This window comes from Chanodichthys erythropterus, chromosome 17, assembly GCF_024489055.1.
Source record: "Chanodichthys erythropterus isolate Z2021 chromosome 17, ASM2448905v1, whole genome shotgun sequence".
Taxonomy (NCBI): Eukaryota; Metazoa; Chordata; class Actinopteri; order Cypriniformes; family Xenocyprididae; genus Chanodichthys; species Chanodichthys erythropterus.
Window position 1 is genome coordinate 16660463 of NC_090237.1, and position 17698 is coordinate 16678160.

Here is a 17698-nt window from a genome sequence, read left to right on the forward strand (position 1 = left end):
TTTATTCCATTGAATCCTTTCATCTGGCGGTGTTGGCAATGCACTTTTACGTCGTCGTTTTTGCCAATTAGGACATGCACACTTACGCACCATTTTAAAAAATATATCAATACCAAAATACAAACAATGTATGCTTGAATACAGCGTGCGTCTCCCTCAGACTGTAAACGAAGCTCGGGCGCACCGGATAACACGTCAGCAGTGTCACTGCGGAGTCGTGAATCCGGATTGACAACAGACCCGGAAGAGAAGACAATGCTAAATAAAGTAATAGTTTTTGTTATTTTTGGACCAAAATGTATTTTCGATGCTTCAAAAATTTCTAACTAACCCACTGATGTCACATGGACTACTTTGATGATGTTTTTATTACCTTTCTGGACATGGACAGTCTGCCGTACATATACTTTCAATGAAGGGACAGAAAGCTCTCGGACTAAATCTAAAATATCTTAAACTGTGTTCCGAAGATGAACGGAGATCTTATGGGTTTGGAACGATATGAGCGTGAGTCATTAATGACATAATTTTCATTTTTGGGTGAACTAACCCTTTAAGACTTGTTTTCAAAGAATATATTACTTTTATTTTCATTATCCCATTGGCAAATTTTATTTTATATTTGTATTTTATTTTACTAATTTATATGTTTGTTTGTTTTATTTTAACATTACAGAAAATTGTTCGATTTATGCTTTAAAAAGAAATGCCTTGTTTTAAGAGAAAATAACTTAAATTAAGTTTATTTTTTGTTATTTGCCATTGTCAGATTGTTTTTATTTTATTTTGGCATGACCTTTTTTTTTAGATTTATGCTTAAAAAAGAAATGCCAATGAGGCAAAAAAAAAAAAACTTGAATATATCAGAGATATACATTCTCTGAAAGCATGTCTCATTATCTTCCATCTGTTTTGCTTCTCAAGTGAATATATCTTGTACTCAGGATAATTCACCTGGTAAACGAGACAAAAGTAATGATTAAGAAATTATTTTTCATAGTGTGTTTTGAGAAACAAGTTTATTGTTGAAAGAATATTGAGCTATTTATGAAGGATTATCCTCAGCATTTTGCGATCTCATGAGGATCAGTGCAATCTTGAGCAGCTGCTCTCCTTTGCAACATAAAAGTCAAGCTAGAGCAGATGTATTTTGCCCTTGATTTTAGGAATATTTCAAGCAAGGTGCATGCAAGATCTGGGGAAAAGTTCCTGTTTCTCTGACTGTAGCATCCATAAAGTCACACTACTAGATTGTTTTTGCTTCTATACGCTCGGTTTTAACAAAAAAAAAGCTTCCTGTGGCTCACTTTCTCCCCTGTTTGTGGCCCTTGACATCTTCGTATCTCAGAGAGCAGGTAATTTTAGATCCAGCGCAGCGCTGCAGCATCCTCCCCTGTGTCGTTTGGGTCTACAGAAATGCTGGGGATCAGGTAGTGAAGGAAAGATAAATAGAGCGCCACCTCTGCAGAACACTTCAAGCAGGAGGCCCAGTGAACCATGCAGCTTTGTAATTATAATAAAAATAAAAATGATGGGTGATTTAGGACTGCCATGTGTGCTGGGTGGAGACTCAGCCTCCCATTAAAGGAAGTGTGGCCCCCATATAGGCGGTCTAGCAGAGGGGTGCCAGCCAAAACTGGAATGATAATGAGGACATTGGCTCGCTTCAGAGAATTGGGGTGTAATTGAGTTAATGAATGCATTCTGTTGCATCTCTGATTGAGCGCATGTCCCTTCGCCACTTCCTTTAAAGTGTTCTTACTGTTCTGTGTGTGTGTCGACAAGCTCCCTTCCGCAATCTCCTCCACCTGACATTGAGCCTTAAAGGAATAGTTCATGCATGAATTAAAATAGTCATTATTTACTTTAGTGCTCGTATGACTTTATTTCTTCTGCGGAACATAAATTAATAGAATTTTTGAACCATATCCTGGTCCTTCTTTTTAACATGAAAGTGAATAGGAACTGGGAATTATGCTTCAAAATGACAAAAACAAACAAACAAAAACAATATAAAAGTACCATAAACATAGTCTATTTGACTCATTTGCGGGATTGGACATTAACAGGGGCTTGGGGCAAAAATGCCACCAAAATTCCCCCAAATCACATTTTTCAAGTTTGTCAGATGTACTGAGTAAGGGTTGCATTGTGCAATGAAAAGCTTAAATACAACTCCAAAAACAACTCAAATATATAATTTTAAAATGTAAAATAAAGTTGTAAAATCTAAATATAAATCAAATACAGAATAAATAATAATAATAGTGTGCCATTGCATTGCTATATGTCCTTGTTCAAGATGAACTACGTTATGCCGATAAAAAATGTCCTTATATAGTATGCATAAGTCCTTTTCTCTTTATTTAGACTATATTTATGTGGAATATTATAAGTCTTACTGAGGTAGATTCATGCAGAAAAATTCAAGATAAGGGGGCAAAAATGACACCAACACACTTAAATTAAATCTATTATGATTGTTGTTAAAATGAAATGTGAAAATGAATGAAAGGTTTTGATTATGGCATTACATATAGATCGGCTCACGTTACATTAGATTTCTTTTTACATGTTTTTTGCAGCATTGAGCATTATAACCAATCACACGTTTCTGTTGAGCTTATGAATGCAATGGTGCTGAAAATACTGCTGAAAATGCCTGAGATTTGTTTAGTGTGCATGCTCACTCTTGTAAATTCTCTCATCATAAACAACAAAGTACAGATACAAAGTAAGCAAGATTTTCATTTTACAGTGTAGAGAGCTTCCGGGGAGTTTTGTGTTGTTTTTCAAACTAAATTTCAAACTGGGAATAAATTATATACAGAAAGCAAGCAAAGAACGTTCACCATCACTAAAGAGATCCATGACTTCAGTCTTGCGCAAGTTTTGCACTCTCACTAGACTGAAGTCATGGATCGTTTTAATGATGGGGAACGTTCTTTGCTTGCTTTCTGTACCATTCTGTTTTTCATGCTACTAAAATAACCAATGTAATGTCTTGAATTCTAATGCGTAAAAAACAATAAACCAATTCATAAATGGTTCTTAGCTTGTTTTGTCTGTGTAGCCTACAAGTATATGACCAAGTATATCCCCAAACAAAAAACTTTGTATTCTTTTAATCAACATTAATAATCATTACTACAATATCAAGAGCAATAATCAAATTTGCCATTGCACTCCAGATGCTACACAAAGGTAAAAAAAAAAAAAAAAAAAACTGCCTCTGGAAATCAATTATTGCCCTTTAATGGGAAAATTAATTTCTGACCCTCCTCGTGTAAACTTTTATTTCTGTGAAATATTATTACAAGTCTTCTGTAGCCATATAAAAATTATTTTGTAAGGAACAAGCGACATTTAACTGGGAAATTTTATTTGCACATCTGCATATTCAAACTGTTGCAGTAATGAGATATGTAAGACCCAGTGCCTTTCGCACTTTGAAGTGCATATTTTAATACAGTATGTGCAAACGAAATAGAAATTTGAGAGTTACTGATGGAGGGGACAGGTTTCAGTGAATAAAAAATTAAAGTTGGTATGCGCCTCACACAAAGTGTAAAACTGTGGTTTCAGAAGACATGAAATATAATGCATGGGTCATATAGACTAATTTTGTGATACTTTCATGGTGCTTTTTTGTTATTTTGGGAGCTCTGCAGTCTAACATCTCTTTCTGAAAAAACTTGATGGTGAGTAAATTATGACAGAAGTCTCACTTTGGGTGAACTATCCCTTTAAGGATTAATGGTTGCTCTTTTTGTTATTGGATCTTCTACTACACATAGTTTGCTTGAAGCCTTGGTATAACTCTCAGTGTGTTTCTCCTACAGATCGGTCAGTGGCATTCAGAGCATGGACTGTCTATGGAGAAGAAGCTTCCATCACTTAACGTGACAGACACACTATTCAACACCACTCTCACCATAACTACCATCCTGGTAAGTCCTGTCTTCTACTCTGGTCCACATTCCTCAGTAGAGGACACACCCTAATGATTTAGCCAAGAGATTTACACACACCCCCTGGGAATGACATAATGTAGCTCCTTTTTGAAGGAGTCTCTCTTTAGCTTCCAGAAACTCTCTGTCTAGCCTCTAATCACCTCAGGGTTCAGCACTGATCTAAATAAAGACTTTTCCCTCTGAGATGAGTGGAAACTAACAAGTATGCGTGTGATAGCATGTCCTGGAGCAGCAACCACCAATTGAAGATGTAATCCGCTAGGCTGTTATCTGGGGGCAATTTTCTCATCTTCTCGTACACTGTATAGTGATGAGAAAAAAAAGAGGCTCTCCACAGCCTTAGGCTGGATGTCGCATATCTGGCTGGGTCATCCTTCACTAGAAAAGAGAGAGGAATAAAACGACTGAGAATGAGAGGGGCCATGCAAGAAGCGCTCGAAAACCAATAAATAGCTGGTGTAAAGTGGCCTTGTTGAGGACAAATGGGGAAATCTTCTTAAGTCACAATTTATAAATGATGAATGATGCATAGATGCAAACTTCTCACCTTTCAGTGACAGTTCATCTTTTTGAGATCAAAATAGGTCACCTATGGAATTTGCATAGATCCAATGAGATTTTGTGTTTTTATGGGGGTGTAAATAAAGAACTGGTTGTTTCAAGTACTGTACAGTGCTTCCTTTACTTTAAAAACTATGTTATAAAGGGTAATATTTTATGTATTTGAGGTCTGGGATGTGGGAACAGTGAAGAGAGAGAGGGCAAACAATTTGCAGTTTAGCTCAGTATTGCCGTCTAATCAGCCAATATTGTCTTAAATAGCCTGCATAGCACTTCATCTTTTATAAAATGTTTATTTTGGTAAAATGTTGCAACAATATGATATTTTTTTTCTGTGGAAAAATACAGTTTTGGACGTATAAGGTAATAAAAAATGAATACAAAAACTCTGATGATGTGATGAGCATAAAGAACTGCTGAAAAAAACTGAACAAAACTTTGCTAGTGGCATTGGCCGAGAAGGAGTCTTGGAACAATATTTACCCCCCTCCAGAAATCCTTCAAAGATCAGTTAGCAAACAACAACGATCCAGCAATTTCAATCAACTCCCGATGGACAAAATATTTTATCTTGTTCAAGAAGCCATTTTACTTGGATATATACGTCACAATAGGGAAGAAAAGGTGATCACAATTTTAATTTCATACTGACTTCAAGTTTGTTTAAAAGTCTGGTGGGAACATCAGCACACCAGCATCCAACACAACATATGCTGGTGTTTTCAGCAGGTTTTTGGAAACAAACTACTGTGCAGTAAGTGCAGTAGAGATGATTATGTCAGGGAGGATGTGCATGTGTGTGTTTCACTAAAGGATCGAGTGGAATACAGGTGGAACGATTAGTTTCTCTCAGATCTTTTATTGTTAATGTGTTTGATGTTACAGCTTGGAGGACTGGGGAGAAGTTTGCACCATGTGTTTATTCCTCTTTAAAGATATACAAAGACTTTGGCCGCATTAAAGAGCCACAGAAGAGCAATTTCAGCTCTATCACGGCCCATTCATCACCGGCTGATTGCAAAGTCTGCTTTATCTCAGTAAACGCAGCACAGTTGAAAACATGCTGCAGAACTCAGCACCTGTGGACCATTCCACCAGCGTTTTCATTACTGCTCTGAGCTTTTTGTCATTGCTGGAGTTACAGCACACACACAAACACACAGATTGAATTTTACCCTGGTGATATGGGCTAGATCTAACATTTTTGTAAGGATAGACAGTATATTAGAGCTGGTTCGGCTTGCAGTGGTAAAGCTGTCTAAACAGAAGAAACTGTTCTGTGGCTTTTTGTAGTTGCTCTTGATGTCTCTGGTATTATATCATGTGCAGAGGGAGCCAGAGCTTTTGTGCTTTGATTGTGAAAACAAATAACTCATGTTTGTTTGTAACATTTTTACATTGCTTTCATAACTCACAGACTACCTCAAATCTGCCTTTTGATTGAGGAAAAAAATTGTATTACTCTACCATTGATAGACTGGTAAATTGCCATTGGTAGATGTGGTAAAGACATAATATCAAATTTAATATAATATGATATGAGCTCACTTTACCTCACATATACTAGAGAACTCCTCAGAATAATATTACTCCTTTAATACCTATTAATAATGCTGAATAATGTCTGACCCTTATATGGCAATAATTCTTTTAGCTCTGAGGAATAATGTGTATTTAAATGGGTCATGAATTATTTTGTAATGTTAAAGTCCTCTTTTAATGTTAGTAGGATTATTACATTAAAAACTGCCATAATTTAAAAATAAAAGGCCATTTTGTAGGCTGATTTTAGCCCTCTGTTTTTATATAAATTATACTATTTTAAGTGGCTATATATATATTTGTGCTGTCAAGTAAATTAATCATGATTTAATCGCATCTAACATAAAACTTTATATATATTAAAAAATATATTTATACAACAGTTCTTTCTAGGAACCAGTCTTTCACCATTTGTATCACTCCGCTTGCGGCGACTGTCATGGCAGTCAAGCAAATCCACGTATTTTATTTACAAATACTACTGTTGTTGTGTCACAGAATCGGCGTGTGTATACAATATCCCACAGAAGTGAGTGCACCCCTCACATTTTTGTAAATATTTTATTATATCTTTTCATGTGACAACACATGAAATGACACTTTGCTACAATGTAAATGAGTGTACAGCTCCCCTCAAAATAACTCAACACACAGCCATTAATGTCTAAACCGTGGGCCACAAAAGTGAGTACAAAGTGAAAATGTCCAAATTGGGCCCAATTAGCCATTTTCTCTCTCCAGTGTCATGTGACTCATTAGTGTTACAAGGTCTCAGGTGTGAATGGGTCTGGTCACTGGAAGTTCAACATGGCACCTCATGGCAAAGAACTCTCTGAGGATCTGAAAAAAAGAATAGTGACTCTACAAAAAAGATGGCGTAGGCTATAAGAAGATTGCCAAGACCCTGAAACTGAGCTGCAGCACGGTGGCCAAGACCATACAGCAGTTTAACAGGACAGATTCCACTCATAACAGGCCTCGCCATGTTCGACCAAAGAAGTTGAGTGCATGTGCTCAGCATCATATCCAGAGGTTGTTTTGGGGAAACAGACGTATGATTGAAATAGATGTGTGGGTGCTCACTTCTGTGAGATACTGTATATCTCAGTTGATCACACTGCTTCTTTTCACATACCTCCCATCTCACATCTCAACCAGGCACTATATGAGCTGGTATAGGGTTTACTCTGTGTACCTGACACAGTTAATGCCTGATTTGCATAATTTTCTTAGTGATTCAAATATTAAAACAACACAGTGTATGCAAATACAGGATGCTGTTATTGTTTTATTTGTGTTTAATACTTTTTCAACCTTTGTTTGCTGTCATTTGATGTGCATTTGATATGCTTTCCCTTCAGAAACTGCTTTCTCAGATTAAGCTGTTTTTCTTTTCTAAGCTCAAATACATATTGTTTTGCATCTGAAACTGGGTTCACTTTCCATTCACTCTATAAAATCATCTTTCTGTGATGCTATCTGCAGTGTTTTTCAAAAGCCACATTGTGCTTGAATTGAATCCTCAAGAAAACTCATGTGAGCCTTTACCAACCCATATTGTCTCTGAGAGCCCGTCTTCGAAAAAAGGAAGTATTATTAATCTGTATGGGTACAATATCAGCACAATAATGTGATATGGAGTGGATACTGTATCACTGCATCTTCTAAAAGAAAAGAAAGTCCTCACATTCAGCAGCTGAATTCATGCTCACTGTAATCAATGATGGCGATAAAGTGCTCTTTCAGAAAACATGGAGAAATACGATTGCAGAAACTATTTCATGATGAAACCTCAGGCACGCCATCTTCAGTGGACAGACCACTTTTATTGTATTCAAGAAGAAGCAGATAGCCTTTATTCGCATAAAATGTGAAATGTGACGTGCCATGTAATGTGCCACCTCTGTGACCAGTTTCTGTGATCGCTATCAGGCAAAGCTGGTTCTGTCTGGACTATCTTCAGTCTTATTCACCCCCTGTAAGCAATAAAAAAAATCAAGAGAGACATAAATGAATCAAAGAGGGAGTAGTGGGCCAGTCAGTTACCAGACTCACTCAGGGTTTTTTGGGATTGTCTGAGTAATGCTAACACACAATTCCAATTTTTATTCTCTTTCTAAACAAAAAGCTTTGAGATTTGATTTGAAGAAAGATTGACTTTAATGTGTTTGTTTTCCAAACACACCAAACCAGACTGCTGCCATGCTATATTTGTAAAATGGATTTCATCAGCTGACAGCCTTCCAAGAAAACAAATAGAATCAAATCTGCTGCAGATCCCAGACTGGTGAGGAATGTTGCATTTGGCAGGCTTGACACCCAAAGTGCCCTTAATCTCACTGTCTGCGCTATTAAACGGAAAGTTTCTTTCTCTGATGTGACCTGCAGATTTTATGGAACCATTCAAGCTCAGAAGAGAGGATTGCTTGGCCTGATAACAGCACTCACTCAGTTGATTGATGCCTGAGCCTCCATTCCTGAGATTGATGGCGATATGCCAGGACCGGTCCTGTGTGTTCACAGTTAACCTCGCTCCTCTTCCCCAATCAATTCCTCCCTCCTTCCATAAGTTTTGCTAATAATGAATTACTAAATGTAAATATGTAGTCGAGCCGTTTTCTGTCACTCGATCATCTGTCAGACTAGAGGCTAGCTGAAAACACAATGGAAAGGAATTGTTTAAATAAAAGTTTTGTTTATTGCTCATTTTTAGTTTCGGTAACATTATGTGATATGTAATCTACACTGTAAAAAAAAATCACCATAAAATTAATGTTAAAAAAAATGAAAAAAACTTTAAAATAAAAAAATATGGTAGCAACGTTTCAGGTTTTACGGGAGAGCACTTAGATTTTACAGTTCAAACCTGTATAATTTAAAGGTTTATATTGTAATAATTACGGTTCTGTTTATTTTACACACTGTAAAAAAAATTCTGTTAAATTTATGGTAAAAATGTATTTCATTAACTGATATAATGTTAATTTATCAACCTATTGAATTACTTATTTCTGTTTTGTACTTTTGTAATACATTGATAATCACCAAACACAGTGGTGATGAGAGTCACATGATGAATCGAAGCTCATCACAAACAGCTTTTCCAGAAAACTGAGAAAGACAATACTAATATATAGAAGGTGCACACAGTGTCATTCACACAAACACTAAACACCATCATGGTAACACACATGAAAGTTATTTCAATGAAAATACATCAAATGTCAATTTATGGTTTTTCACTGTAAATTATACAATGACTTGCTATTTTTCACTTCCAAAAACTTAAACTTAAAATTACATTAAATGTACCTTTAGCTCTATTACAGTTATTCACCGTATATAGTACACAAACTATCTGTAAACCAATTCACTTTTTTTCACTGTAGCAAGATGTTAACTGTAAACAAAGAAAGCAGAGATGTTTTATTTGGCCATTTTACCTTTGGTAATGTACAGTAAGCTGCTATATGTAATTTAAAAGGTTAAGCTATAGCTTGCTAACTGAAAACAAAACAAAAACACACAAAAAAGAATGTTTATTTTGACCATGTTTAGCTTTAGTAATATAATGTGACATAATTTAAAAGGCTAAACTGTTTGCTTGCTTACTGAAAACATAAAGAATGGGAAATGTTTAACTTGGTCATTTTTAGCTTTGGTATAATATTGTGATATCGTAATTGATTTATGCCAGAGCTCCATTTCTCATATAGATGGCGATATGTTGTGCCCAGTCCTGTGTGTGCACAGTTAACTTCCTCTTCCACAATTCCTTTTTCTTCATTTTTTCATAGATTCTGCTAATAATGGATTATGAAGCATAAATGTATAATCACTCCTATTTCTTTGACTCAATCATCAATCAGACCAGAGGCTAGTTGGCTATAATGGGCGGCACGTAATGACCCAAAACCATTGATGACTTCTCTCGCCCAGTGCGTAGACCTATTAATTGAATCCAGAAGGTTTGTTTATTAGCTTGCTTCCATTCTTTGAAACTGTCTATCTAATATGCAACTGGCCCATGAAATGCTGCTCTTTAATAAGCCTAGTTTGAGAGAAAGTGTCCGGCTGCAATACTTGAGTGCCTCCAGCAGGCTGTAAGCGATGAAAATTTGCATTTATATTGTGCTTTTCTGCATAACCACCGCAGCGGTGTCAGTGCGGGGCATGACAGTAACATGCGTGGATGATTCAACGAGTTAATGAACAAAATGGAAGGATTTGCATTTATAGAGTGTCAGACTCTGGGCCAAAGCGGCTCCTCTTTGTGCCATGGCAATATGGGATTTCACCGATTGCTCCGTCAGGTCTAAGGTGCGAACATCCATCTGCAAATACATCGTACGGCTTTTATGGACATACAAATGAGGTGAAAGGACAGTTATTGTGTTATTTGGATTTATACGAGCTGCTCGTGTTAATAGGGTTCAGGTTTATTTGAAGTGTAGGAACATTGCCATTGACGTTCCCCCTCGTCTGACAGGCCGCAAGACCCAGCTGTTGCTATACTCAAGCCAGCTGGAGTGTGGCCACTGGGCACATCAAAAATCAGGGATGCAGGACCAGACAAGCAGGTAAAAAAATAAAGGAGAAAGTGTTGCCATGGCGATGCAAAAGACTGAAAAGTCTCGTCAGCTCTTCAGATTGCCACTCAAAGCATCGAAGTGGAGCGAGTCAGATTTACTGGTGAAAATGAAACACTCTCTCCAGTCGACCAGTCTGCTCTAAACAAATCTTAAGTACACCAGACCCATTTTAGTGTGTCTTGCTGCAACACATCAGACAAAGTGTTTTTTTTTTTTTTTATAACACAAAGTGATTTTGAAAAGCTTTTATATGGCTGGTTTAATTCTGTAGTGACTGTTTATGTCTGAGGTGACACTGTTCTGTTAAATTTATGCAAAGTTTTTGAAAATGTCAGTAACATACTCGACCAACATGCACACTAGCAAAACATCTGTATCTCAATGTATAATAGCGAGCACAGCAAATGTTTATTGAATGATGGTGGGATGAAATGTTTACGAAGCCTTTATTTTGACCACAGATTGCCTCTTAAATCTGTTCAGTCTTTGGGCAGCATGAGAAAACAAACCGTAAATTTGGAACTTGGTCTTTTGGTGGGCTCACATTTGTCACAGAGCCCCATGTGTCCAAACTGTAGTTATGTTTCTCTCCAATTTTGGGATCGCATTAAAAACCACTGGATGGAAACTGCACGATGCGTATAAAATCTTAAAATGTGCATAAAAATTATTTTCGCTCAAATGAGTCGGATTATTTTTTATCCAATAAAAATAAATGCACATAAACTACAATTTTCCAAATAAATTCCTCATTTCACAACAAAAAACATGTGCGACTTTGCCTCACAAGATCATGTGATTGGATAACTGGACTAATCAGTGGACCAATCTCATTGCACTCCATCTCAAATGTAGTTTTAGTCATGCTGAAAGCCCTGAGCCAAAGTCAGTCATCAAATTGATTTGGCATAATTACCTTTCAGAACTGTCTCAAATGATAGCATTCCCAAATATCAGGCATCCGCCTCCGAACACAAGATAACATGACAGCGTTGGTTATTGCATTTCATCTGCACACTCTGAAGCGCAAGTAATTTATTGTGTAGGGAAAAAGAGCTACAGTGTGTTTCCGGGTTGTAGGAACTTCCATTTTTATAATTGATACTTTGCAAGTTTCCCGGGAATTGATGATTTTGTTCTCTTGAACACATGGGATGGAAATGGTGCTTTATTCGCAAATGTTTTATGCGACATTCTAGTTTTTTACAACTTTGGATGGAAACATATCTAGGGTGACTTGCCAACTCAAGCAATCTTTTGTAGCACAAAATTGTGTCGATTGATACAGAAGTGCTCTGAGAGCATGTTTAGATGTGGGTGCCGAAGGTGACACCAATGATGTCTTTACAGGAGAATCCGTATGTGATGCTGAGAGCCAATCACCAGGAACTAGAAGGGAACGAGCGCTATGAGGGCTTCTGCGTGGACATGCTGAAGGAGTTGGCAGATATCCTGAAGTTCAAATATCGTATTCGGCTAGTTGGGGACGGCGTGTACGGCGTGCCGGGCGCCAATGGCACCTGGACGGGCATGGTGGGAGAGCTCATCAGCAGGGTGAGTGACATCACAAGGAAATATTTTATACTCGAGGGTTAAATTGGGACGAAATGACATTCCAGTGTCATGCTTTATCCCCCTTCTTTGCTGCCTAATCAAAATCATAGTGTGTTATTGTTAAATCTTCTTTTAGCTAATCAAGACTTTTCTTACTTCTGCACTATTCTATGATGTTTTGTAGTATAAATAGTGCTGAAAATTCTAAAAAGAAAAAGTGCACTTTGCATACACATTATGATGCACTTAATTAACTGAACAATCTAAATGTGGAATGTTGGAGACTTCATGTGCTCAACTGTCATAGCTTTAATTATATAGTGGAGGAGGAGGGGCTTCAGACTCTGAATTTGAATGACAAAACCTTATAAAGTTCATACACTACATGGTTGAGTACATAGTGTATAAGTACATAGTGTATAGTGCATCATGTGGGACACAATTAAAATAAGTGAAATGTTTAGTTTAACCATTCTTAACTGGTCATATTATTTGTGATGTTATTTAACATACACAAATTAACATGTCATTATCTAAAATTATGTAATACATAATTTAAAAGGATAAGCTAGCATAAGCTGGTTACCAAGGCTGTAAATGCAAAGAGAAGATTTGACAATTTTGGAGTAATTTGAAAGCTAAATTAGGTTGCTAATTGTAGGATAATTGAAAAAGAATGTATAACAGTTTAAGGTGACCCTTTTTAGTTTTTGGCCATTTTTAGATTTATTATTTAAAATATTAGCTTTATTATCAAAAAATACTGTAAAAAAAACTGTAATATTGTAAAATATAGCAATTTGAAAGAACAGTTTTTTTACTGTAATTTATTCCTGTTATGGAAAAGCTGAATTTTCAGCATCATTACTCAAGTCGTCAGTGTCACGTGATCTTTCAGAAATCATTCTGCTGATTTGCTGCTTAATATTTTTGTGATACTTTTTTCAGGATTCAAAAGAACAGCACTTATTTGAAATATAAATCTTATATAGTATATATGTAATTTTTGATCAGTCTTTGCTAAACAAAAATATTAATTTCTCCTTAAAAAAAGGGAGTATGATGACTGTTGCTTTTTTTTCTTAATTTTTTTTTTTTTTTTTTATTATTCTGCTATAAAACAAAATCTGATCGTATAGGGGATATACACTCAATCCAATCTTTCCATAGTTCTGAAAACAACTGAGACTTAAGTCTTAAAGCATAGGTTAGCTTCTCCATTGTAAAAATATCATGTACTATGTCCACCCAGTCATCTAGAGTAGGCAAAGTTGGTTGCAGCCACTTTCTTGTAATTGCTTTCTTACTTGCTATGGTTAGGATTCTGAACATGTATTTGTTTGGAAAATCACTGGAAATCAATCCCAGGTACATCACTTCAAAACTGAATGGAATGTGAATCTTAAGAGTAATTTCTAGACATTTGTGTATCTCATACCAATATCGTTTAATAGAAGTACAGCCCCAGAAAACGAGGAAATGGCTTGTCGACCCCGCACTTTTGCCAACAATTGGATCTATACGACTGATGCTTGATCTGAGCAGGTGTGGGAAGAAACCTAGCAATACCCTTCCACGCAAACTCTCTCCAGAACAGAGAATATGTAGTTTTCCATTGTGACTCACAAACTCTTTCCTACTCCTCTACTGAAAGACTCAGGTTGCCTTCTCGCTCCCATCTCTCCTTTATGTATAATGTGTCTACCATCTTAGCTTGTTGTAGCCCACTATACAACTTTGAGATCACATTTTTACAGACATCTAATTGATAGGCTAGAAGAAAAACTTTTAATAACCTATGTTCTACTTTCCTTGATACATCTCCTATAGCATGCACTGCATAGTGCCGCAATCGGTGATACCTATAAAAGTCTTGGTTCTCTAGCCCATGATTTCCTTTAAGCATCTGAAAGCTCTGAAATTTAAGGCAGTTAAGCCTTTAGTTGTCCAACTTCTAAACCTACTATCTGTTTTGTTGGGAACAAACTCCATGTCATAGGCACACCAGTGGAGCAATATCATGGAATCACTCAAATTACATAATTTCACTACTTTCTTCCAAATGTTTAGGGATACAATTAACCAAGGGTTATCTATAGTTAATAATATATTTATCAGTCCAACATCTTCCAATGCTGCCTGAACTGGGACATCGTGAGATATAACACTTTCTATTTCCTTCCATTAGGATTGATATACTGGATTACATAAACACACCAAAGGTTTAATTTGGGCAGCATAATCTCGAAAACAAGGCAGTGTCATACCCCCCTTTCCCTTCGACAGCTGAAGTGTTCTAATCTACATTCTAATCTAATTCTGGGTTTCCTCCCTTTCCAGATAAATCTTGAAAATAATTTATCCCATTCTACAAAATGCTGCAATGGTATAATCACTGGCAGAGACTGAAATAAATGGTCTTGGTGGAATGTTCATCTTGACTGATTCGACCCTTGAGCTCATACTTAGAAAGGGGATAAGATTCCATCTTGATATATCACCTTTAATTTTTGCAATTAGTGGAGCAACATTAACTTGAAACAATTATGATAAATCCTTTGATAAGATTACTCCCAGATATAGGGGTGTCAAAATTAATCGTTTCTACGGTGCATCGCGATGCAGACGAGGACGATTCGGTTTCGGTTCAGTAATAGCCCATAACCGGTTATAATGTACTGACGCATTTCTGACGTCAGCACCGCGTGCTTAGTCGCGGCATACAAATGGCAGAGGGAGGCGAAACGCCTGAGCGTGCAATAAAAAATGCTCCAACCACTTTAAAAGCCGACATTTCGGCACATTTCGGCTTTTATCAACAACACGGTAAGCCCGACCTTGACAAGACACACACTGTGTGCAAATCATGTCACGCAAAAATAAAATATGCAGGGGGTAATACTAATACCACCAACATGAGAAACCACGTCAGTCGTTTTCACCCCGAGCTGCAAACGCCTGTCAGTGCCATTGTGGATCCAGCTCAGCCAAAAATTGATCAACTTATATCAACGTTGCCGCCAAACTCAGTGAGAGGGCAGAGAATTACCAGAGCAGTGGCATCTTTTATTGCAAAGGATATACGGCCCTTTTCTGTAGTGGAAAACCTGAAAACCTGCTGAAGTGCAGATTTAGTTTTTTGTATATAGATTATATTCAAGTAGGTTTGGCCTCTTGTTTATTTTGGTTTGTAATTTAATTTCATGTTTATACATTTGTCAATATTTAAATGTTTTACAAGAAAGTACACTGCACTATATAAGTATTTAAGTACACTCCCTGCATTATGCACTTTTAGTACTTACATTTGTGTGTTCTAATCTAATGCTGCTGTTGTGTTCTGTGCCCAGACTTGAGTTTTATTTGATGTTTGATACATTCAAGAAGCGTGTTTCAGGTAAAATTAAGGGTTCAGTTCATATATCTGACTGCTTGTATTTATTGACAAAATTGTATACATGTGAAGCAAAATTGAAAAATAAGGATGCAGTGCATCATCAATGCATCGTGATGCATCGAGATAATCGAATCGAACTGAATCGATGACTTGATAATCGTAATCGAACCGAACCGTGAGACCAGTGTAGGTTCACACCTCTACCCAGATATTTCATTGAAAGTGATTCCCAATTGAGACAAAAATTCCTCATAATAGATCCAGGTGGCTTATACTTAAACGTGAGAACCTGGGTTTTCTGTATATTCACCTTATAACCTGAAAATGATCCATATCTCTCAAGAAGTGACATCAATTCTGGAAAAGACTGGGTTGGTTGCTTTAAGTAAACTAAAATATCATCTGCAAAGGCTGCTACCTTATGTACTCCTGTCCCTATTTCTATACCTATAATTTTGTCATTTTGCCTAATCCACTGGTTAAGGGGCTCTATAAATAGGGCAAAATAGAATAGGGCAAATTGGGCAGCCCTGACGTGTTCCTCGTTCTAGAGTAAACTGGTTAGAAAGATCACCATTCACCTTAATTTGTGCTAATGGTTTATCATATAATGTTAGAATAACTTTAATAATAGATTTGTGAAACCCAAATCAATACCATAAAAAGATACTTCCACCTAACAGAATCGAATGCCTTTTCAGCATCCAATCCTACTAACAAAGCTTCAACATTGTGCTTGGCTATATGGCTCATAATATGTAAAGAACGCCTAATATTGTCTTGAGTTTGTCTTTGCCTAACAAACCCAGTCTGATCTAAATGAATCAGTTCCGGAATAATTGTATCTAACCTTCTAGCTAGAATGGATGTAAATAGTTTGTAATCAACATTTAAAATGCTGATAGGTCTGATATTTCTGCACTCAGTTTTATCTCTACCTTCCTTCGGTATAACCAAAATTATTGCCTCCCTCCAAGAGGGGGGGACCCCCCACCTTTTAATATGCAATTGAATGTGTCAAGTAACATAGGGGTCAATGATTCTCTAAGGGATTTATATCACTCAGAAATGAAACCATCGGGGCCTGGAGACTTGTTTACTTTCAGCCTCGTAATAGCGATATTCAATTCCTATTTCAGATAACAGTCTCTTATTGTTTTCTTCAGAGACTGTAGGTAAATTCAAAGAATCAAGAATTTTCGTCCCCTGAGAATCTGCATCCGTTTGTTTCTGGGAGTATAGATTTTTGTAAAATATCTCAAAATTTTTAAGAATTTCATCCGATCCGATTCAATTTTTTTGGTAATAGGATTGTGAATCTTGTAGATTGAATCATCCGCCTGTTGTTTACATAATCTGTAAACCACGAATTTAGTAGATTTGCCACCTACTTCATAATATTTCTGCTTAGTAAATATAAACTTTTTCTGTATTTCTTCCATGTACAAATCATTAATTTCTTCCTGTGTCTTTTTAATCTCTTTTTTGACCTTGGAGTCCAAATTCCTCATGTGTTGTCTCTGTAGCTCCTCTAGATGTTGCTGTAATTTATTAAGTCTCTCCTGCCTAATTTCAGTCTTCATCTGTTCTTTAAGTTTATTTAAAATACTAGAGTTTAATCTCCAAAGCGTAGCCCTTGCTTTGCTATTCAAGTTGAAAGTCAAATAGACAGGACTATGATCAGAGAGATCTATTGTTCCTATCTCACAACACTTGACCCTGTTTCTGTCTTTACTAAAAATAAAGAAATAGTCAATTCTAGAATAAACCGAATGAGGTGAAGAAAAATGGGTATAAATACGACTAGAAGGGTTAAGATCTCTCCACACATCCAGGACCCCTAGCTCTTTCATAACAATACTAATTTTCTTACTTATAGGCTTGGATTGAATTGAACCACTCCCAGAAGAATCCAATCTAGGATTCAACCTAACATTAAAGTCTCCTCCACAAATTGTAATACCTTGTGAAGTAGTAGCCATTAAATCAAATATATGTTTATAAAAAGACCCTGACCCTGGAGGAGCATATACATTGAGAAGAGTTACCAAGGAGCCCTCTACATTTCCTGTTATCAT

The 17698-nt window shown here is 36.6% G+C and overlaps 1 protein-coding gene across 1 annotated transcript in view; it reads left to right on the top strand.

The window, feature by feature from the left end:
• The window catches only part of grik4 (glutamate receptor, ionotropic, kainate 4), a 430510-nt gene that overhangs the window by 381942 nt on the left and 30870 nt on the right, over positions 1 to 17698 (top strand). Inside the window, exons 13-14 of the mRNA XM_067365349.1 lie at positions 3843 to 3950; positions 12020 to 12223. Coding sequence (XP_067221450.1) covers positions 3843 to 3950; positions 12020 to 12223 — 312 coding nt within the window. The remainder of the gene's footprint in view (positions 1 to 3842; positions 3951 to 12019; positions 12224 to 17698) is intronic.